This window comes from Toxotes jaculatrix, chromosome 14 (genome assembly GCF_017976425.1).
Source record: "Toxotes jaculatrix isolate fToxJac2 chromosome 14, fToxJac2.pri, whole genome shotgun sequence".
NCBI lineage: Eukaryota > Metazoa > Chordata > Actinopteri > Toxotidae > Toxotes > Toxotes jaculatrix.
Window position 1 is genome coordinate 11,007,442 of NC_054407.1, and position 23,961 is coordinate 11,031,402.

Here is a 23,961-nt window from a genome sequence, read left to right on the forward strand (position 1 = left end):
ATGGAGCCGCTTAAGCCAGCGCGCAGAGCCAACGCGGAACACACACGCTTCCACACCGCACACATGGCTGCAAATTTATGGCGAATATTTTACACGTTCGCGTGGATAATAACACTAGTTTCGGGTACGAGGACGAGGATTTATCCACCAAACGAAGGTAGGTACTTAGGGAACGGTGTTGAGCTGTGCGACACACTCGGGTTTTCCGCTCGTGGAAGCTGGGAGAGACACCTCTGCGCGCACAGCTCCGTGCGCGTCCCAAGACGGGAAAGAGCAGGGTGAATATGCATGAAACTTGTGCAGCCCAAAAGTTGGATTTCGGGAAAATTTTCAGAGTCGCTGTTATTTGTTCTGGTTTCCAGCAGAGTTGTGCCCGCAGGGAGTTCAGCTGCATGTTTTCTCTTTCTAGTGCTGTCAGGAATATCTTGCGTTTCTTGGATTTTTTTTTCACTCGATATGGCCACTGTAGCGCACACCGTAGTCTACAATTTAGCGTGAAAGACTTATATTTTATTCACGAAGTTACACCTCAAAACTCAAGACTTTGTGGCTGTTTCTTTATACATGTATCAGATCTGGCGCCTTTGAAGCAGTGAGAAATTTTGAAATTATATGGACTGCCTGATATTATCTAATAGAAATGGTAATAATTATTACAAATAATTATAGACTATAGCAAATAAACAAAGGTAGACCTCCTGCTGTTTCCAGTTGTCCCAGTCTTTGTGGTCATTCTTCTAGTGGTGATCTTGCAGTCAAGTCAAACTTAACTTCTCAGGCTAAACAATTTGATTTTTATTTTATTGAAACACTGCAGTGTGTGTGTGTGTGTGTGTGTGTGTGTGTGTGTGTGTGTGTGTGTGTGTGTGTGTGTGTGTTTAGTGACCCTGCTGGATACCAGGACAGTGCCAGGAGAGCTGAAATGGGCAGCTAGTCCTTCAGAGGGAGGGGTGAGTGGGAGCCTTTTTTTTATTGTGCAGATACACTGTTTACAACCTGTTCTCTCTTTGGAAAACACACCATCCCCTTCTCTATCTATCTATCTATCTATCTATCTATCTATCTATCTATCTATCTATCTATCTATCTATCTATCTCTTTCACTCACACTCACACACACACACACACACACACACACACAAATACTTGCACACACTTGGTCTGGAAACTGTAAATAATCGTCCCACAGATTTTGAAATGTGCTGTTGTTCACCAAGCCTAAGTGCTAATATGAGAGTGCTGGCGTTGTGTTTGGCACAGGAAAAAGCATAAACCAGCTTGGTGGTGGGTGTCATTTTTTAGGAATTTTTACTACCATGAAGTTGCCAGAATGAATCCTGGAAATATCTATTTAATGTCATCTCCTCTCATCGTTCTGTACTTTTTATTGTTGGTACATTGTGATCTATATGTCCTCTCTCTTTCTCTCTCTCTCTCTCTCTCTCTCTCTCTCTCTCTCTCTCTCTCTCTCTCTCCCTTTTGCTCATTGTCTCTCTCACCTCTTTGTTGGTTTAAGAGTTATTGGTGAACTTGACTCTTATTTCTTCAGTCACCATGCTCTTCTCTCACAAGCTGCTTGATTGACGGGGTCCTGGTCTGCACGCACTGAGCTTTTGATTACAGCCACCCCCCACCTTCCGCATCTATTTGCTACACACACACATACACACAAAACACCATTTCTGTATGGTTGGGGCAAGTGCAAAGCATTTTTTCCCTTCCTCTGACAGCTGTGATTTCTGTCTTCTGACAAAGACTCCAAAGAAGACCAAAAAAGGAGGCATCATACCCCATGACAGCTTTTTTACAGCTCTCTTCCCCAATACACGCACCACCCCACAAAGACACATACATATGATAAACACACAACAACACAGTACACAAAGACATAAGCATGTGCTCATGCCCTTGCTCATGCGTACATGCTCTTATACCCACACATCGTACATGGAGGACACGGTTACACTAAACAGCCAGACCAATCCTGGATTTTTGAGGTCGATGTCCATGTTGAGATTTGAAATTAAATGTGATAATGATATATTAGCCAAAATTTAAATATTAAACTTCATTGTCAAATATGGCATCAAGACAGTAAACTTTCTAGAGTGAAGCTCATTGGAGATTAAAACGTAATAGAAAAATAATAAGATTAATACAAAACACATAAATAATGCATATCTGCCCACACACACCATTATCGTTGTATCAATAGATCTGTGATAAACTAATATAAACTAATATAAACTATCATAGACAATAAGATTGGCCCTGATGACATATTGATCAGGCCCAATTAGACACACACTCACACACACACACACACACACACACACACACACACACACACACACACACACACACACACACACACACACACACACACACACACACACACACACACACACATTCTGTCAGTCTGTGGCTCTCCCTCTCTTTTTCTCTCTCTCGACACGGCGCATTTAGTGTGTATACAACTCTCACTAGTAGGGAGAGAGCAGATTATTATTCAGTGGCAATAAAAAGCCAATTTGGAGTTGGGAGGCTCAGCGGTCATTTGAAGGGTCACAGTACAAGGCAAATAGTCAGCTCTATTGAGATGGATGGTGCAGTGAAGGTTGAGCCTGTTTCACTTGTATGAAAATGTGCCTGTAAAATCCTTGGAGTCACAACAAATCTGAACCACTGTCCACTGCAGGATACTGAGGCAAGAACAAATGTTGGCCTGTGAGGTTTCAAATGACAGCAAAGAAATAGAGGATGCTGCCCAGCATCTGAAATGTACTTGAACCTGTTTTTCTTTATTTATTAGGACACAAATGACCTTAAAAATGGATAAAAAAAAAAAAAACAGATGAAAAAAGTTTGGTAATGAGGTTTAGGTTGGGTCAAACTTTGTGTTATGTCATCAGTTTCAGTTCATGCCGGGAACAGTTTGAAAATCAACTTTTAGAGACTACAACCTTGCTGTAATCATCACAGGACACCTTTTTTTTTAACATCTGCTGCGGCCACCAAGGACCCTTCTTTGTTGATGCATTCAAGTACTTGTTAGAAAGTCTGATATCTGTAATTTGTGTGTGAGCAACTTTTGAAAATATGACACTTCCATACTTACATTTACCTTTTCACAACATATTTGTGTATGCTTTGTTTTCTGACAGCTTCACTTGAAAGCATTGCTACTCGGCAGCTGATTAAAAGGAAATGTTTTGAAAATCAGCTCTCAACAGCTCTGCCACATGACAATCTCACAACTTTTTTTAATGCTCATTGATTAATGATCAGTTTGATGGAGTAGCTGTTTCAGTGAATTTTCAGTTATCTACAAGCTGATTTTCCTACTTTTAGCATGAACCGAGTGTACCGGAATGTACTGTAAATTGTTGGCCTGTTATCTTAAGTGTACACAAACGAGCCAAACACATGCATGCAAATGTGGTTAGTAAGTGTAGTAATACAACCTCACATGCGTTCATTTGCAGTGGGAAGAAGTGAGCATCATGGATGAGAAGAACATCCCCATCAGAACGTACCAGGTGTGTAACGTCCTAGAACCCAATCAAAACAACTGGCTGAGAACGGACTGGATCCCTCGGTCCGGTGCTCAGCGGGTCTATGTTGAAGTCAAGTTCACACTGAGGGACTGCAACAGCCTACCAGGGGTCACCGGCACCTGCAAGGTACAGGAAAAAACTTCTGAGTGTGTGTAGTGGTCATTGTACAATTTGGAAGCAATAGATTGTATTAACAAAATCTGATGACCATTTCTTTTGAAGGCTTGACTTTTTCTAACACGCTAACTTTTATGCTTATTAGTCAATGGACAGACTGCTGCTAATGGAGCTTTATTATATATTACAGCTGCTGGTTATTCAGGCAGAAACCCCCCCTTTGACTCATTATCATATTAAGAGAAAAGATGAGCACTGATGATGATAAATAGACACTTCAGTCTCTCTTTTTTTTTCTGTCTCTTTTGTCTTGCAGGAGACATTCAATCTGTACTACCACGAGTCAAACGAAGACAGAGAGAGCTACATCAAAGAGAACAGCTTCATTAAGGTGGACACTGTGGCAGCAGACGAGAGCTTTACCCAGGTAACACTAAACAACCGTGTAAGGCTTTGAGCTCTTTATCCTCCCTCCTCCGCTCACTTTAATTTTGCTCTTATCTCGAAAATAAAACCCCCTGGCACTTAAGCTGTAATTTCTTTATTTGTTTTACAAGTATTTTTATCTTAGATGTCCATTTTGCCATCCCAGGAATTTTGTCAAGGAATTTTTGTTTAGTCCTTACTAAAATTACTTGTGATTTTAGCATTGTATGCACTAAAGCTTATTTTACCTTTGTAATCAATAGAGGTCAAACCAAAAGCTGACACAGTTAACTGCACATTTCATTCATGTAACTCCTGTCTCTTCCAATCCAGGTGGACGTTGGAGACCGCATCATGAAACTGAACACAGAGGTGCGAGATGTGAAGGTCACAACCCGGAAGGGCTTCTACTTGGCCTTTCAGGATGTTGGCGCCTGCATTGCTTTAGTTTCCGTGAGGGTTTTCTACAAAACCTGCCCGCTCACCATCCGCAACCTGGCAACTTTTCCTGACACCGTTACCGGGGCTGATACATCCTCCTTGGTGGAGGTCAGGGGGTCTTGTGTCAACCAATCAGAGGAGAGAGAGGAGCCTAAAATGTACTGCGGTGCTGATGGAGAGTGGTTAGTTCCTATTGGTGGATGTCTCTGCAACCCAGGATATGAAGAGAAGGGGGGAGCGTGTAAAGGTGAGTGATGCTACAGAAATGCTTTGTTTGTTTTTGCGATGGTCTGATTCATCTGTTTTGGACTCCTGCTATAAGCTCTCCACTCTCACTTCTAAGTCCCATGTCTCTATGAGTAACAATCATTAGTGCTGGACTTAACAAGCTACTTGCTAATGATGGAAAACAGAGATTTGGTTTGAGACAGATATTTGGTCTTTGTGCTAATTAACACCTGCTTGTTTAGTCTCTGTATTGTTTTAATTATTTTCAAGTAATATATTTAGAAATTCTGTCTTAAAGATATTTGCCAGTTGGTAATGGCAGAGTTTAACTTTGCAGTATGTTCCACAACACCACACCAATATTAATAACACTACATGTTTTTCCCACCTATTACAGAATGATGGTGAATTGAATCAGAGCTTTGTTTAGTGCAAATGTTGTTTGGAGATTGCTTTTGTTTGAAGACTGCAAACTGTAATCCATTACAGCAGAAATGAATTGCTAAACACATTTGCAGGGAGTTGGCATTTGAATTTTTGGTGGCAGATATAATTTTCTGACAATAGCACAAACTCAGACACCTTATAGGAATAGCCAAACATTTTGTGAAATGCGCTTATTCCTTTTCTTGCCAAGGGTTACATTAGTTTAATGTGAGCCAAGAGATGGATAGCTTAGCTTAGTTTAGATTAGCACAAGGACTAGAAAGACAGGCAAATGGTCTTGCCTGGCTCTGTCCAAAGGTGACAAAATCCACCTACCAGTATCCTAAAGCACTAATTAACACATTATATCTTATGGACACTCCACTGGTTGCCTTGCAACCTCATGGTGACGACAAGCCTCTAGAAAGTTACTGCGTCCAGTCAAGAAACAGTCAAACACACCCCCATAAAACCACGTGTCAATTTTACACTTTGATTTTTAGCGGATGTGTTAATTAGTGAACTTTAGAGCACTGGTAAGTTGATTTTGTTACCATCTGACAGAGCCAGGCTAGCTGTTTCCCACTGTTTCCAGTCTTTGTGCTAAGCTAAACTGTCTGTTGACTTCAGCCTAATTTTTAACGTACAGTCATGAGCATAGTATGGGTGTTTTTTTAATCTAAATAAACACATTTATTTAGTGGTAACAAATGTGAATTTTTTAGCCAGCGAACTGAAATACATTTTGCTGTAGCGTCTGTGCTTTCGGCTTCTTTGAAAAGAACTCTATGCTGCTGTTTGAGTATACCATCATGTCATATATCCTTTAAATATTCAATATCCTTCATCTATCCTGTTTATTTGTGATCTTCTCATCAATCCAAGCTGTACAAAGAGCTTTAAATCCCGCGCTAATGTAGACGTTTTAGTACCAAGTCTCAGGTCTCAGTGTGAGGTGTGCTGACATAACAACAGCCATCTGGTCAAAAATGTCTTTCTATCACTTAGAAAATTGGTCTGAACGTTACGGTAACAAATATGCAAGCTGTTCACACCTCTCACCAACATACATGTGGCGTGGATGACGTGTAATGTTTGGAAGTGACTGTTGTGATTGTGAAGACTACTAAATGTGCGTGTTTGTGTGAGAAAGTGGGGTGAAGGGGGGACAACAGACTTGGTGGAGACACTTTTACAGCATGGCTTCACTCCCCCTATTCAGTCACATGCACAACAGACACACAACATGTTCGCTCACACACACACACGCAGATGGACAGAGACCAATGGGGAGACGGGGGAAAGCGACTCACTGATCTGCTCTCTCAGTTTTATTTATGAAGCCCATCCCAGCAGGCTAATTGTATAACAAACAGACCCATAATTCAAAGAGAAAAGAGGAGATGCTGAGAGAGAGAAAGACAGAAAGATGGACAAAGAGAGGGATGCAGTTGGTGCCAGTTGGCGATAAAGAGAGAGAAAAAAAAACTCGACTTTTTTTCTTTGCGATAGGAAGAGAAGTAGCCAAAACGCTGGACGTGACAAACGTTCTCTAAAACCTTCACCCCACTTGCCCCATTTGTTCCTTCTCAAAAGGGGAGGAGATGTGCGGGGTCCTGAAAGATGTTCCTCCTCAACTAGATTTAGGAGAGACCCTTGACTCTGTTGAACCTCCAGCAGATGTGAAGTGCCATCTATCTATCTGCTGCTCTCTTCTCCGTCTCCCTGCTCTCATTGCCTGTCAGGTTGTTGGCTGGGCTCAGCTGCCTCAGTGGAAATCCATCAAAGTCTGGATGAATACCGAATGCAGCTCAGCGGAAACTCTGACCCTGCAGTATTGGATAGACGCCTTAACGCTTCTCCCATTTTAAGTTTGAAATTCGCAGAGAGAAAGAGGGGAAGGCAGAATGGTATGGGAGGGGGGCAGATAGATTTCTGAGGAGATTTAGATGATCTGTCTCTCCTCCCATCGCCGAGGTCAAAAGGTTTCTGGATCCTCTAGACTCGCGTCTTCACTCAGTCAGTATTACACACGTGAAGACAGAGTGAACATGGCTTGGACAGAGACACCTGTCATTACAGGCTACGCTGAGTCTGAGCAATAAATGCAGACAAACAGGGAATCATGTACCTTCACTTTATGGGCCAAGCAGAGTAAAGAGTACTCATTTGTGTTCTTAAATCACATAAACTGCCTTTGTCTATGGCATCTGAAAACTTTGAAAAGCTCAAAAAGAAATTTTACAAGTGCGTCAAACATCTTGGGTGATTTGCCTGGAACGCGACAAGGAATGTTTTGAATTCTTCTTCTTTGTGTTCTTCTTCTGATTTCCTGGTCTTTGCAAGCAAAAAAGGATGTGTATATTTATTTGTATATAGAGAGAAGAGAGCGAAGTGCGATCTGATCACAAGTGATTGCTCCAGACGCATTAGAAAACGCATTCCAATGCCAGGTGTGAAGTGACGTATTTAGAGCTGTCTACTTATGATGGTATCAATGAGACACATGTTAATACCAAGTCAATACCAAGATATTTGAAGGTAATCCTTCAAATACCTCAAATTATAGCAACCACTCATGAACAAATCCACACTTGTATAGATGCTAAATCATCAAAATTGTTCATTCATCCTTGTGTTTTGTGTAAAATCTTTTCACATCCGTGTCCGTAATAAATGTTCGCCTGTTATATGTAGCATGTCTCCTCAGTTAGATTTATTGCTATTTGCAGCTAATTTTGACTTTTATTTATTTAACAGTTTTTTCATTTTTCTGAGAGCTCAAGTGCAATAACCATGGTTTGCTTCTGCAGAAATACCTTTGCATTGTTAATGCGTTTTAACGTCCCAGAAACTCCTGTTGAATTGAACTGAAACAAGAGCAGATTTAGCTAAAGCGGTGAAATGTGAAAAGTTCATTTTCAGTGTTGACACAGAGTAATGAGGATGGAGAGGATGAGAGGAGAAGCTCTGGAGAGGAAGAAGGGATTAGTTGTTGAATGGGGCGAGAAAGGGATTGAAAGAAGGCCACTGACAGCAGAAGGCATCAATGCAGAGCCGCCCCTCCCCTGCTGGGGGTTCGTCATCGGGTGCAAAGGGGACGGGTAGAGAAACACAAGAGAGAGGGAACTCCCCCTCTTTTCTAAACCCCTGGTTAAGACCGAGGTCATGACTGAGCCTGATGAAGACGTCAAAAACTCTGACTGACAGCCACACACACACATGTAAGAGAGAGAATTTAGCTGCAGAGTGCAGGGTCATGACCGAGGTAGATGAAGACGTCAAAAGTTTGACAGCTGCGATCCGTCTGGGAGGATCGGAAACGAGGGAGGAGAGACAAGAGGCGAGCGGAGGAGAAAGAACAGAGGGAATTTGAAATGTGAACGGCTGTAGAGGCGGAATGACAGAGGAACCTTCTACTTTTTGTTTCACTGTCTCTGCACTGGCCTCCTTTTCTGTCGTCTGATTCTGCTCGATTCTGCTCACTGCCTGGGAGGGTTGGAATGTTCCTGTGTGTGTGTGTGTTTCTGTGTTCCCTCCATCCAGAGAGATTTCATGGTTATGCTTCTTTCCAACGCACCTGCAGTGTCTCGTCAGCAGCAGAAAGCGTTTGGATGAGAAGGATGAAAGAGAGGGAGAGAAGAGAGGCAGAAGGAAAGGCAGCCACGCTGAAAGAGAGATGACAGAAAGAAAGAGTGAGCGGATGATAGAGAGAGTGCGTAATCGCCGTATTCAGTCCCACTAATTATTGCATCGCATTTCTGGACTCTGGACATGTTGGACTGCTGATTTAGTGTGTGTATGTGTGTGCTTGAGTGTACATGTGTGTGTACTGTATCTCCAATGTTCTGCCCAACAAAGCCCTCCCTCCCATATCCTCACAGTTTGGAGGACTGCCCGGGAATGCCTGGAGAGGAGTGTGGTGGGGCAAACAGAGAGGGAGGAGGAGTGTGTGTTTGTGTGTGTGTGTGTGTGTATGTAAATGTGCACGTATGGCAGGTGACAAAGCAGGCAAAGACAGTGGAATGGCACAAGTGATTGTCTGAAGCGGGCCAAACCCAGGAGGGGGGGGGGGGGGGTTCGCATTCCACCATCACAATCAAAGTTTGTGTGTGAGCTATTGTCTCCCTCTCCCAGGTTGTTCTTAATGTCGGGGAGGTTTGCCAGCTTCACCAGGCCGTCTGTAGCTCCCTGGCATCGGAACAAGCTCTGCTCTCCCTCTCTGTCTTGCTCTCATTATCCCTCCTTTCTCGTCTCTAACTCTTCTCCCTGATCCCCGGTCAGGGGTGGGGGTGCTGCTGCTGGTGGCGGGGGTGATCTGAGTGTGATGGGGAAGGGAGGGCAGTGGGGGTATGGGGGGAGGGGGGTATTGTTGTAGAGCTCCTTTCACATGCTAATGTTTGCACTGTTGGCTTTGGGCAGGCACACACACACACACACACACACACTCTCTTCTAACCACCAGTTTTTGTGAGTATTTAAATTTAGACTAACTTAAAGCTGCGGCTCTCTGTGAGCACATTCCTACGGTTTTAAATGCAAAGACTCTGAAGAGATGTAAGATATGAGATGAATTTGGCACCAAACTACACAGGAATGTCAGATTTTTTTTTTTTTGTAGTGGGAGGCAGGCAATCCTTTCAATGAAGACATACAGTAGGAAAAGATAAGAATCTTCTCTCCAGCATTTCTGTGGGTTTTAATTAACAGGCCACGACCCCTGTGATTAATAGTGTCCCGCCTTCTCGTGTGACAGTCTATCAATCCGTCCATCCATCCATCAATCTGTCCCTCCCTCCTTCCATCCATCACAGAGACAGGTGTCAGACTGGAGCGGTCAGGGGTACTTCCTTCCATCTACACCCCTCTGCTGGGAAGGAACAAGGGATGATGACAGATAACACAGGGTCAAGGAGACACACACACACAAACGCATACAGTGTGCCGACAAGGCTCTTAGTTGGATTTGCAATGAGCTGCATTTGCATTTTAGGTAGCAGAAGAATGCATATGCAAATGGCGACAATGCTGATAGTAATCAAAGGGCACCTTCCCCTCCGTGTCTCTACCTCCTCCTCATTCTGTCTTTTTCTCTTCACCTCTTTTATCTCGCGCTCCTCGTCAGTCTTTTTCTCTCGCTGTGTCTCCCAGTCAACCTTCCCCGTTCTTTTTAGACTCTCTGTCACTTTCTCTCGCTTGTCTCCGGCAGCCCAGCAGCTCATTACAGTGTATTTACTGTCGTCCTAACAGGCAGGAGTGTAAACGTGCCCGTGGACAGCCACACATACCTATCCAAGGTTTCTCCTTATCTTATCATTATGTGTATGTGCCCAGTTTACTGGTCGAACTCAGGTTCTTGCATCACCCTTAGTAGCGTAGGGTTAATGTTGGGTTAATGACACCCTCCTGAGCCCTTACTCCATGTCGAACCCCCCCCACACACATCCTTGGTTGGAACCAGCTCTAAAAAAGACACAAAAGGCTACAAACAAGAGAGAGAACAGAGACATGAGAGGGCACTGAAGGAAGTTTATGGCTTGAAATACTTGCTCCTTTCTTTCTTCTTTCTGTTCTCTGTGTTTCGGACGAGAATAGAGGATTGGGTGGGACAGAGACAAAGGCAGTGCGCAACCCCCCAACAGAGGCTTGTTGAGCCCTGTAATCAACCTCTAAGTCCTTAGCAGGTCAAATACTCCTCTCTCTGTGTTCTTAATTCCCTCTCTTTCCCCTCCATGGCTGACTTAACTACTTTGATGACTAAAATAAAAGGAATGTACAGAACAGCGGGAGAATGATAATATTGTGTTTTATCTGGCAGGTGATGATATCAGCTGACACAATATGATGTGTCACCCACCAGATGAAAGTCACTCTTATCAGCTGTAAACGCGTTTATGAATTTACAGGTTTCGACAACAGGTTTCAGCTGTGTCTGGTCTTGTGCGCTCTCATTTGAATTGGTGTCAACATCGAGCTATAAACGTCGCTGGCCGGATTCAAAGCTTTCTCGAGATTTTGGCACTTTGAGAGGAGAGGGATATATGGGGGTGCAGCACAAGTGAGCAGAGACACAAAGCCATATAAGTGGAGGTCGAGGAGGAAGTGCACAGGGAGCGAATGAGGGAGGTTGTGAAAAATGTGAAAGGGAGGGCAAGTGAGTGTGTGAAAGAGCAAATCTATGGAGGCTCATGCAGATGGGGCAGGATGGTCGGTGTGAGTAGATTACAGAGGAGACTTCCTCCCTCTCATCTACTGATGAGAGTGTCATAAAGCATACTGACACACTTGAAAGTGCACACACACACACACACACAAACATCTACGCACACACATCATTCCCACATTCCTAACCACTCCCACTGGGATGTCTTCATCTCCCTTGGAAATGTGAAAGGGTTGGAAAAAAACACGAGAGAGCCGGGAAAGATGGTGGGATTGAGGAAGGGGAATGAATGGGTTGTGATGATGAAAAAGAAGGTGCTGAAAAAATGATTGCAGTTGAAACAAATGAAGGATTTCCTTCTGAAATTAAAAAGAGAGAAAAAAATGGCTCTAACCAGCCACGCTTTGCCATCTCTTTTGCTTCACCAGTGGATGTCAAGCGGTATAATTATGCACTCATTTATTGTATTGTTGCTCTGTCAATGCATGAACTCCTTGGTATACAGAGAGAAGATTTCTCTCCCTCCACTCCCCCTGTCTCTCCCTCACCCTCTCTCTTTCTCTGTTTCTCCTCTTTCATATATTTAAATGTCAATTATATTTGTGTGGGCTGCGCAGCACTGTGGAGTTTTGATGTATTCAGTTCTAGTGTTTCTGGTTTCTGTGTGTGTGAGTGGGAGCTGATCAGTAAGTGTTCTTTTAGGTGTTTCTTTCTTCGCTCATCAAAATCAAAGATAAAAGAAGTTAAAGTGCTCCTCCTCCTCACGCTATATCTATTTCTCTCTCTAGATTTGTCTTTGGATCCAAATGCTGTCCAACGAAAAAAAAAAAAAACTCCATGTGTTGATTAACTTGTTGTCTGGTCTTTCTAGGAAGTCAATACAGGAGACAGCAGAGACTTTATCAAGGGTCAGGGGTCAGCTGACCTTAAGTCAATGTTGACTACCCTGCTTTCGACCCACATCAGGGTGAACTCTGATTTCGATAAACTCGATAAACTAATAATGTGGGTGTCACTGAAAACTAAGAAACCCAACAGATGTTTAAATATTAAAAGCTGTAACCAACAGATTCTCTGGCACTTTTGCCTAATAAATTACTTTAATCTATTGTCAAAAAATGTTGCAGAATAATTCCCTAGTTTCAGTATTAGTAAACCTATCAGTAGAGCTCAAAATCCAAACACAATGGGGGCCTGCTCATCTAATCATTACCCCACAGTACCTCTAGTGGTTGAAAGCTCCACAGTGCAACAATTTCTGTTCCAACCGACATGTTGTCACTTCATTCTGTCTTCTTAGAGTCTTTCATAGTTTGTGGCAATGTGACCTGTTTTTTTATTGACTTTTATTTATGCAGGTGTACTTGGTTAAACATAAAAATTAAGTTTTAAATCTGTCTCTCTCTTTGTCTCTGTCTCTCTGCAGCCTGTTCTGTTGGTTTCTACAAGGCCAGGTCTTCAGATGCAGGATGTTCGAAGTGTCCCCCACATAGCCACTCACTCAGAGACGGGGCAACTGTCTGTGACTGTCACTCTGGATACTTCCGTGCTGACAGCGACCCTCCCTCTATGGCTTGTACCCGTAAGAAGGCACACACACAAACATGAACACACACACATTCACATATACTTGTAAGACAATGCATAAGCGAAAACACAGACAGTGTGTGTGTGTGCATTGCTTGCAAATAAAAGCAAAAAACAGGCTCATTGTTTCCCAGCCTCTCTATCTCTACCAAACAGAGGAAGGCACAAACTTGTCCGAATGCCACCCCTGTTTCATGATCCCATTACTTATGACTAAGCCACCATCTCCATCCTGTCTGGGAGTGATAACTAAAGAAATTGAGAAGTGAATAAATGTCCTCTCTCTCTCTCTTGCTTTCTCTCTCTCCCTCTCTCTCTCTCTCTCTCTCTAAGTCTGTGAGTAGGTTCTGTGTGACAGAGTTGGAGACCTCGGTCTGTGTGTCGTAAACTTAATTATGCCTATATACAGCACATGGTTTCCTCAGCCTGGGAAAAATGAAGGCGCACACACACACACGCACACACACAGTCTCTCAGACACACAAAAAACAGAAATGCCACAGAGGAAAACATCCAACCCATCAAAAACATCTCTGAACAGTATGGTTTTCAGTCTGATGCCAGATGTCTACATTTCAACCCGTGCCAACAACTCTTTATGCCACCCCTCACCCCCTTCACCCCCCTCACCCCCCCACACCCTCCCCATCTACTCCTACTTCCCTTATGTGTAGTATAGAATGTTCAGTGTATGTGGCTGGCTTTGTTCTCACTCACGTTTATCCCTGTCTCTTCCTCAGAGCCACCCTCAGCACCACAACAGCTCATCTCAGTTGTGAATGAGACCTCGGTGGTCTTGGAGTGGGCCCCACCTCGCCGGCTAGGAGGACGAAGTGACACCAGCTACAGCCTGGAGTGTCTCATCTGTCAAACAGGGAGTCAGACAAGCAGCCACAGTCAGACTGGTGGTAAAGCCCTCCCCAGGAACCGCAGCGTCTCCCAGCCTGAACCTCAGCACAGTGGCTTGGGGATGCAGTCAGACCAGGGGATTGTGGGAACTGAGGTACAGTCAGGGGGTGTCTTCCAGAGCAGAACAGTACCTGAGGATTACCCGAAACTCGGCTCTGGCTCAATATCCAGCTCTCAGCTCTGCCTGCCCTGCGGCTCAGATGTGATCTTCTCTCCCGGCCAGACCGGCCTGAAGACTACCAGGGTGGTGGTGAGCGAGCTGAGGGCTCACACACACTACACCTTCATTGTCCACGCACACAATGGGGTCTCCCGAACCAGCGGTGCAGGGGCGACCCAGAGCGTGTCTGTGACCGTCACCACCAACCAAGCTGGTGAGAAGGAGAAGTGTTTGTGTGTGACAAATGTGTTTGTCAGATTGTTGACTGTTGCAGTAACACAAAATCTGCTTATAGATGTTGTCTGTAAGTGGGTCAGCACAATACAAACTGCTGCTCAGTGCATGTGGGTCCTTAGGGAAGGAAGGCCCCATGAGTAATGTTCAAAACTGTGGAAGCATGATATGAACAGGCCTTTAAGGCTTTTATGTAGTTATATATATATATATGTATCTGCACAATAAAGGTAGTATCCAATCTAAAACACTTCAGTTCTGCAAAACAGCGACTGCTGGTGTGTATTTGCATTAAAAATACTCAGATGCATTCGACGAAGAAAAATGAACTGAATTAGCTCTGAAAAGCAGTTCTGCATTTAAATAAATTTGCTATAGATTTGAATTGAATTATAATACTGCAGTGTATTGTAACAGAAGAAGACTAATGTGGAATGCAACACGCAAGGACACATCCATCATAGAATGGGCAGAGATACAAGTTTTTCCCTTAACAACAGCATGTAACGCATCTACAAGACACTTCTCTTGGTCTCTCTCAAATGGAAACTCTTGCTCTTACTATCACTGTCATAGTTGCCATAGTTATTACTCTGTCCTCCTACACCTACCAACAGCTGAATTAATTATAGGGGTGTTCTCAAGAGGATGTCAGAAAGCATTCTTGGAAATGTAAATCACTGACTTAAATACAAATAGACAGAGCTGGCTGAAGGGAAAGCAGATATAATGAAAAAGTCAGTTACAACACTACACTGCAAAATTGTTGACACATGACAGCCTTAGTGTATGCAAGTGTGGGATTTTCCGTGTGTCAGCTCTTGACCACGGAAGTGTTTGAAAAATCACCCAGATTTTATGGTGTGTTTCATTTTAGTTGTGAAGGCGTCAGCTGGTGTGTGGCGTTTCCTTGCACATGCTCTCCATTAGTTTTTAGTGTGCGCTTTTTTTTGCGTGCTGTTACATCTCAACTGTCATTGCTTTAAAACTTTACGGTGGCATTTAGAAACGAGCGCACCTGCTTAGTTCCAGGTTTCCCCAGGGAAATAACTTCGCTGTGTGTGCACAGCATGAGAGCGTGTCTGGGATGTGTCACGTCCAACCTGCACCACCATATGGCTGGATATCACATGAACAGCCACAAAGGAGGACAAGCACCATAAAGGGTTGGAAAATGGAGGGATGTAAGAGGAGAGTGAGTGGAGAATGGGCCTTGTCTTTGTGGAATAGGCAGGAATGTGATTTGGGTCAGTTCTCAGGTGCACTGGGTCAGTGGGATTGTTGACAAACAGGACAGGCACCATTCATACCTGTGGGCTGTGAAATGTTTTGACATTATCTTACAAGCAGCAACACAGAAAATGCAGCATGTCATTCTACAAAGTTATACTACTGTAACCAAATTTTCTCTTTCCATCTTTCTCTTCCCTCTCAGCTCCCTCCCCGGTGTCGTCCATCCAAGCCACCGATGTCACCAGGCACAGTTTGTCTTTGTCGTGGCAACAGCCGGATCGACCCAACGGGGTCATCCTGGAATACGAGGTCAAGTTCTATGAAAAGGTGAGCGACCTGCAGGTTAATGCAGCCCAGGCAGCTGTCTGGAATGTCAATATATGTTTGTATTTCACTGCTGGTGAAGACGGGTTTGCAGTCAGGCACTGAAAAAAGACCCCCCCCACCCCCACCCTCTTTTTGTCCCGTCTAATCAGGATCAGAGAGAGAGGTCCTACCGCATAATGAGGACCTTCTCTCGCGCCGTCGATGTCACGGGTCTCAACCCCCTCACTGTGTATGTGTTTCATGTGCGTGCTCGCACAGCTGCCGGATACGGACAGTTCAGCGCTCCATTTGAATTCTCCACCAATTCAGGTATTTCTGACAATAATGTTGAGTAGTTTTAGAGGATGCATTAAAGTTTGTGTGAGGAAGTTAGAACTTTCTGGTTGGTGACTTTCGTGTCCTTCCCTGTTAGATCCCTTCCCTCTGATTGGAGAAGGAGTTAACTCAGCCTTCCTGCTGCTGTCTGTCAGCGGGGTTGGAATTTTACTGCTGATATCTGCAGCTGTTTTCATCATTAGCCGCAGGTATACACACACAAACCCACACACACACACACATATATATGAAAGCATCCATACAGGCAGCTGTGCTCCCCTACAGGCTTGTTAGGTCGGCTTGAAGTTTCCCATCAGAGCCTCACTAACGTCAGCCTGTGGGCTGCCTCTACCTTAACTACTGCTTTTGACCAAACTGCCACAATGCACACAAACAACACACACTATTCCCCTGCTATTGTGTGGCTAAATAATGTATGTGTGTTACCTGGAGCTTTTAAAGGGGATTAGAGTGGAGACAGTGATAATCCCTTTGTCCCTGACTTGTCATTACTGTCTCTTTACCAGCACAGTTTGTGTGTCAGCTTCCGCTGGTGTGCACACTCACACACACAAGCTTGCGTGAGTGTCCACAGGCATACACATTTACACACACACCTGCTCAACCACAAAGGTGTTTTTGACAGTTTCTTTGTTTAATGGAAAACACCTTTTATCTTGCGCTACCTGAGGTGTCATCCCTCCTCCCTCTCTCCCTTAAATGCTTTCATCTGCTCGCTCTGTGTCTTTCCTGCAGCCCGTTGCTCTCTGTTCTTATTGTCGTCGCTCTCATTGCGGCAAAACCTGAGAAACCCGCTGAATGCACAGCGCTACTGGAAAAGAAACTCGCCAAGTTAAAAACAGTGTGACACATATATGCCCTTTTGTCTGTTCGCTAAACTGAAAAAAATGGCAACAAAAACATGTGAGAAGAGAAAAGAAACAGCTACAGGACCAGTCTGACACACGCCTGTCTTCTACGTCTGTGTATTGAACGTCCATTATTTCTTATGTCTCATCAGGAGGAGCAAGTACAGTAAAACAAAGCAGGACTCAGAGGAGGAGAAACATCTTAATCCAGGTAGACTGCACACAATTATACACTGTAAAAAGGACAGTGAGACAGATGGACGCTCTTTTTCTCCTTCTTCTCTCTGATCCACCTGCACACGTTATACACATACTGCCAAAGACATTTACATAACATATGCAGCAGTTATACAACTCATATTTCTCACCCTCCTCTGCATCCCTCCTTCTCCTCCCTCGCTTCCTCTCTTCTCCCACCTCTCTTCCATATCAGGGGTTAAAATCTATGTGGACCCGTTCACCTACGAAGACCCCGATCAGGCCATCCACGAGTTTGCCAAGGAGATTGATGTTAGCAGTATTCACATTGAGAGGGTTATTGGCATGGGTAAGCCTGGCATTAGTGCTTGCACACACACATAAACACACACACACACAAACCCACACACACGCTTACTTGCCGCTGACTTTGCTGTTTGCTCTATGTGTGTAGGAGAGTTCGGGGAGGTGTGCAGTGGTCGGCTGCGTGTGCAGGGAAAGAGGGAGATCTACGTGGCCATCAAGAGTCTTAAGGCAGGATACTCTGACAAACAGAGGAGGGACTTCCTGTCTGAGGCCTCCATCATGGGACAGTTTGACCATCCGAACATCATCAGGCTGGAGGGTGTCGTCACAAGATGTGAGTAGTAGGAGTTTTGGGATTCTAAGTTGATGTGCAGGTTGTAATTCAGTCTAATATTTCTAACTCTTCATCTGTTCAGGCAAACCACTCATGATCATCACAGAATACATGGAAAATGGATCCCTGGATGCTTTTCTTCGCGTATGTGCAATTTATTATGCTGTCTTTTTCTGTAAGCTGAAAATGCACAAACATCCCAGATAAAATGCACTCACTCGTGACTGCACAGACAGGTGTTAGTGTCCATGTTAATTTACCCCTCTGTCTCTGTAATTTAAACATTTCAGAAACACGATGGCCAGTTCACAGTGATCCAGCTGGTCGGCATGCTGCGTGGCATCGCCTCAGGTATGAAGTACTTGTCAGACATGAGCTACGTTCACAGAGACCTGGCAGCTCGGAACATCCTGGTCAACAGCAACCTGGTGTGTAAGGTGTCCGACTTTGGCCTGAGTCGGGTTCTGGAGGACGACCCGGAGGCTGCCTACACTACAAGGGTAACATGTGCACACAGAATTAATATATACACATTAACTGAGTGTGAACATATACATATAATCTGCTGTTTTTGTGATAAAACTCTTTAGCTCACCCATTTTTTTGTTAAATGCTGGAATCAACAAATTCCATTATTTATTTATGGCTTTTGCTGCTGTTGTAGGAGGCCACTGGGACTTATCTCTCCCCTGGAGGGAAGATCCCCATCCGATGGACGGCCCCAGAGGCCATAGCCTACAGGAAGTTCACCACAGCAAGCGATGTGTGGAGTTACGGTATCGTCATGTGGGAGGTTGTCTCATACGGAGAGAGACCCTACTGGGACATGAACAACCAGGATGTGAGTAATTTTCATAATTAAAATCATTTTTATAATTACAATTTGTCCATAACAATCAAAATAGTGAGTTAACTGCTGAAATTATGTGTGCATTTAAAGGTAATGGCAAATCAAACTACTGGATCACCTCCATTATTTATAATTTTGTAATGAAAACCCGAAGTGACTTCACCCAAAATGGTCCATTGCTTCATAAAACTTGTGTTCACATAAGTATGATACTTTAAGTGCGGCAGGTCAAAGTTGAAATAGGAAGTAGCTGTTTAAGATCTAATGAATGTTTACACTTTGAGTAATAACTTTCACCTTCATTTTTATTTCCAGATATGTGGTTTATACAAAATGTCTTAAGTAGGGATTTTCTTAAAAAGCTGTCTGTATGATTACTCATGTGGTCGCCCCCATTCGCTCTGTTGTGGAGATATGTCCATAAAAAATTAGCCGTGAAGTTGATGATTAAAATGTAATCAGAACTGAAAGGGAAGATGGTAAAAAAATATTAAAATCAGGCAAGTTTCCTGTCAAGTTCCCTGTCTAAACAGCGATTAATAACACAGTCTCTGGACACACTGACAACCAGCAACATTAACGTCAATTAATTTTTCTTAAACATAATTTGTGTGCTCTGACTTTCTAGAGAAGTCGAATTAAACTTTTACTTCTGCACAGTCCACAAATTGGACTTAAAATGAACCCCATTTAAACAGAAGAATAAATGAAACAGGCAGCACATCTTCAGGATATTTTGAGAGCGGACGTCTGGAGAAAAATGAACTGTCCTCTGTGTGATGTACTGCATTCTGACCCAGTGTCTCTGACCTCTGCATCGTTTAAAAAATCATAAATCTCTGCCTTTAAATTTTTGCCCACTGACAGGGCAGTAAGCCAGTCACGGGACATTTTAGTGAAGATAAATATTTAGACTCAATTTTAAAAAATGACAGGAAATTGCTGCTTAGTGTTATCCTTCAGCCAAAAACATGCACACTTTATAAATTTAGGGGTTTAGTTCTGAAGAGCCTCTGAGATCTGAGACAAAATTCCTGTTTCAGAGCGAATTTGCTGTCACATCGCTATCAAAGCTTGTTAAGTCTGAGTGGGTCAAAGAGCCAGTCTGGCATATGGAAATTTTCAAACATGATTGATTTCATCTGCCACACTTGTCTAGTCTAAGAAAACTTTTCTGCTGAGCAAATTTGTTGCTGCTCTTCCTCTTTTATCTCAGGACTAACTACAAATCATGCATCTTTAAATCCTCACTTTTACATGTAACTCCTCAGGTGTGATCCAACTCCACATTAAGGCAAGTTTTTAGTATGTAGTATTTTCATATTAGATAAGTTTACCAAATATTTATTTCTGAGTGTTACATGGATGTACAGTATACTGGGGGCCCACAATGCAGTGCACACAGGAAATAGAGGAGCTGCTCACAGCTGCAAAAAATTAAAATAAATTGCTGATGGTGGTGAGACAGCCTTGGAAAGATCTTGGAAAACAACAAGAAAGTAATAAATCTTCCGGAAAAGGTTTTGCTTTCTTTTTGCATAATTGGCTCTTGTGCTTTAAAGTGGCGGTTTGATTGACGTCCTTTGGCAGATTCTTTTCATCATTTCTTGTACAAAACCATAAAGTACATTGATTTATTCATATACTAACTGAAGAAAACAATATACTGTGACAATAAGTATGTAGTGTGCACTGTTAGCAGGTCGTATGGAACTGGGAAAAACTGCCGTGTCAGCCAGACAAGAACAAATGTTGTCTGTGAGCATTGCAGAGTTCAGTTTACTGCCAACACACTAAACTAAGACAGTGAGCATGGTAAACATTATACCAGCTAAACATCAGCTTGTTAGCATGCTGACATTAGAATTTAGCTCAAAGCACCAACCAGGGTGGTCAGCAGGGTGGAGTACAGCTCCATAGAACTGCACCCTGATAAAAATGTAAAACCTCCACCTCTATCCATCCTAAAGGTGATCAAAGCTATAGAGGAGGGCTACCGTCTGCCTGCTCCTATGGACTGTCCTGTAGTGTTGCATCAGCTCATGTTGGATTGTTGGGAGAGGGAGCGAGCGGAGAGACCCACCTTCAGCCAGATACTCAACATGCTGGATAAACTCATCCGTAACCCTGGGACTCTGCGCCGGACAGGAGGGGATAGGTACGTACTGTACACGTAAGCACGGACATAAATAGAAATATATATACAGGGACAAATAAATGCATATCCACATATAGCCACACTCTGTCCTCACACCCACACCCACATGTTTTCAAACCCATTGGTATGTTAACAAACCCAGCACTCGCACAGTTATGATTTCACACTTGTGTTAATGAACACGGCCCCCACCAAGCTGCTTTCTCTCCTTCTCTGTGTTTACAGACCCACACCCACCATGCTGGAGCCATGTGTGGGTTCAGAGGTGTGTGTGTCAGTCGTACCGGAGGTGTGTGTACCCGAGTGGTCGGTGTGTGAGTGGCTGCAGTCCATCGGGTTGGAGAGGTACAGAGACACTCTGGCAGCAGCAGGATACACCACCCTCGACAGCCTACTGGCTCTCACACACCAGTAAGTGTATCCTCACTTGAAAATGGTTTTAAGAGCGAGTCATTTTGGTGTTTACTCATCATGTTTCTTAGTGCAAAACCACCAGCAGAATAAAAACACAACCTCACATCTATGCAACAATCATGCTCAAAATTGGCAATAGAATTTCCCATCGTGATCATGGAAATCTGACACAGAAAGGAAGAAATCGTACTTATTTTGTTCTCATAATGACATCAACACTGCCTGCATTTTGTAGCATTACACTAATACATAAGCTTGTGAGTAAAAGGGTAAGAGATATATTGTGTTTTCACTCTAAAGGCTTCAGCAGTCTTAAAATTCATTGGTTTGTAGCTTGTAAGTGTTGTTTAAAGTGTTTATAACTGTTCTGAATGATCATGCATGAAGGCAAAGTGATAAGTCTTCAGTCACAGAGATGGATGAAATGCGAAAAATGTTACAAATGGGAATAAAATGGCACACAATTTTGGACAAATTCAGATTGAAAGAAATTCATTGTATTGCTCTCAGTTGCTCACACAAACAGTGACAGAAGTAACTAAAACTAAAACAAGAGATCGAAGAGAACTTCTTCAGAAATTCTGGCCATGTTTCGTCGCACCTGGCCAGTGGCTGTGTAAGTGGGCATGCATGTCGGATTGTCAACTTCAGAAAGTTAAAAGTTAAATTTCCAACATCAGAGGAGGGAGACAACCACTGTTCAATGACCCAGCAAGTGTACAGACTCCTAGATGTTACAGCAATTACACTGTATAATCTATAAGAGCTCTCGAATTTGTCAAATTAGGTTTTAGATATTTTTACATTTGAAGGATAGTTCTGATCTTGTTAAATCTTTTCTTTTAATCAACAGTCCTGCTGTAGAGACCAAAACCAACAGTGAATCATCCAGTTCGCTGTTATTATCTGATGTAGCTTTGTCATATGTCATACAACTCCACTGTGATTCAAAAACAATTAAAACACAAAAAAGAACCATACCAGTGCATGTCACTCATGCACTGGTATTTCTTTTATTGCAGTGGATACAGGCCTTAAAGCTTCATATGAAACAACTTTGCAACTCCATTTTTGTGTTACTGAGAATGCTCAGGGATGTGGTTTCTTGTTAATGTTGCTTTCCTTTGTTGCCATACTCTTTGATGTGTTTAAATAAACAAAAGCATAAACTATATCAGTCTGTGGCTACACGGGCAACTTGGTATTATGGTTATAGCTTAATTGGTAGAGAGGGTGGGCGATTAATGATCAGGTCGGTGGTTAAACAATGGTTCAGATGTGTCACTGAGCAGAGAAATGGAGCCCCAGAAAGCTCCTGATGTATGTTTGTATGGGAAAACATTTAACTTGCTTTGGACATAAGTGTCTGCTAAATTAATGTAATATTGGTTTTTATTTATTGGTTTTTGAATGTAATATTTGGTTTTGTTGGTGATGATAAAAAGAAAAATGCCACCCTGCCTGATCCTGTAAACACTGCTTGTTGTAGCTCGGTGTGTCTGAACATATCTCTTTGTCTCTGCACCCACAGGGAGATGGACAGACTTGGAATAATCACAGCGTCACACCAGGACATACTAATTGCTAGTGTGCAGCAAGAAATGTTGTCGCAAATGCAGCACATGCAACACACAATGGTTCCAGTCTGAACCGCAGAACGGATACAAAACCTGTTTTGAGAAGAATTTCATTTACCTCATTCATGCACTTTAGAGGGACTTTTCACAAGTGGAAATACAAGGAGTGGGTTAAAGTGAAAATACGAAGTGAGAAGACAAGAAATGGAGAAAGCAGCACTTTTGTCAACTTCCATCTTGAGGAGTTTTCTGTAAAAAACAAACAAAAAAAACTGGATCTGGACGTGGCCACAGATAGCATGAAGCTACTGAGAGCTTAGACTGAAGCCTCATCCTCTTATCCAACTGTTTTTCATTATTTTATTATCTGTTTTGTGAAGGCTGACATTTAAGGCTGTGCATAAGCAGAATGGCTTCCCACTTTTTTTCTTTCGCTGCTTTGGGCTTGACTTGAATAAAATGTGTTTCGTGTTTGCTCGTATGTCTGTGTGTGCGTGTGTGCGTGTGTGTTTATGTAGCGTGATTCTACACAACATGGAAACTCCCTTGTCAAGGCATCAACTATCTTTGAATATTCTGAATATGCAAAGTTACCTGAGAGAGTGGGAGGAGCCGGACAGAATGTACAATTACAAGCTCTTACTAGTTTCGTACTGGAAGATCATACTAACAAACTATGTGATTTGCTTGTGTTTTTTATTCATTTTTTTTTTTACTTGTATGAGTTATTTCTGTTGAATTAGACATTGAGATTAGTATGTTGTCCATCTGTGTCTGTGTTTATGTCTCGTTTGATGCTAAGAATTAGCTACATTAAGCATTTTGTTTATTTATGGTATTTTTTTTCTAGTTTGTACATTGTAAAATAGAAACACTGAGGAGATTTGTAATAATTGCCATATTACATTGCAATAAATGCCAAAACCCATGTATTTATGTTGGGTTTAATCTTGTTTGAACAGAACATTTACGTTGTAATGTATTTAATGGACACTATATTGTAATTAGACAGAGTATCAAGTGGAGCCTGAAGCGCTTTTTGTTTATCTTTTCTGAGTTTGGCAGAAGAAAGTGTCCTCTGTGAAAGTTGAGACTTAGTCAGAGGTGCCTGTAACAAGGAAAACAACTCCAG

General features: G+C 42.9%; 1 protein-coding gene across 4 annotated transcripts; it reads left to right on the plus strand.

The window, feature by feature from the left end:
• Positions 1-23,287, plus strand: LOC121192869 (ephrin type-A receptor 4-A-like). Of its 4 annotated transcripts, none has more exons than XM_041054812.1 (20): positions 64-157; positions 883-950; positions 3,486-3,683; positions 3,991-4,101; positions 4,434-4,788; positions 12,785-12,940; positions 13,686-13,815; positions 14,020-14,228; positions 15,684-15,808; positions 15,958-16,117; positions 16,221-16,332; positions 17,145-17,203; positions 17,426-17,539; positions 17,645-17,830; positions 17,913-17,974; positions 18,121-18,330; positions 18,495-18,671; positions 20,651-20,838; positions 21,064-21,249; positions 22,784-23,287. In XM_041054812.1, exons 1-20 carry the CDS (start codon positions 64-66, stop codon positions 22,899-22,901), a joined length of 3,018 nt encoding a protein of 1,005 aa, XP_040910746.1. In that variant the 3' UTR covers positions 22,902-23,287. The 4 variants fall into 4 exon arrangements, with proteins under 4 accessions (XP_040910745.1, XP_040910746.1, XP_040910747.1 ...); XM_041054813.1 differs by having other exon boundaries at positions 18,498-18,671; XM_041054814.1 differs by having other exon boundaries at positions 96-157; positions 13,686-13,826; positions 14,028-14,228; positions 18,498-18,671.
• The last annotated feature ends 674 nt before the right edge of the window (positions 23,288-23,961 follow it).

Coding starts and splice junctions, on each gene's coding strand:
- LOC121192869 (XM_041054811.1), top strand. CDS start 1: ATGGAGCCGCTTAAGCCAGCGCGCAGAGCCAACGCGGAACACACACGC. Junction 17,831..17,912: donor GGAGGGTGTCGTCACAAGAT/GTGAGTAGTAGG, acceptor TCATCTGTTCAG/GCAAACCACTCATGATCATC. Junction 18,331..18,494: donor AGGCTGCCTACACTACAAGG/GTAACATGTGCA, acceptor CTGCTGTTGTAG/GAGGCCACTGGGACTTATCT.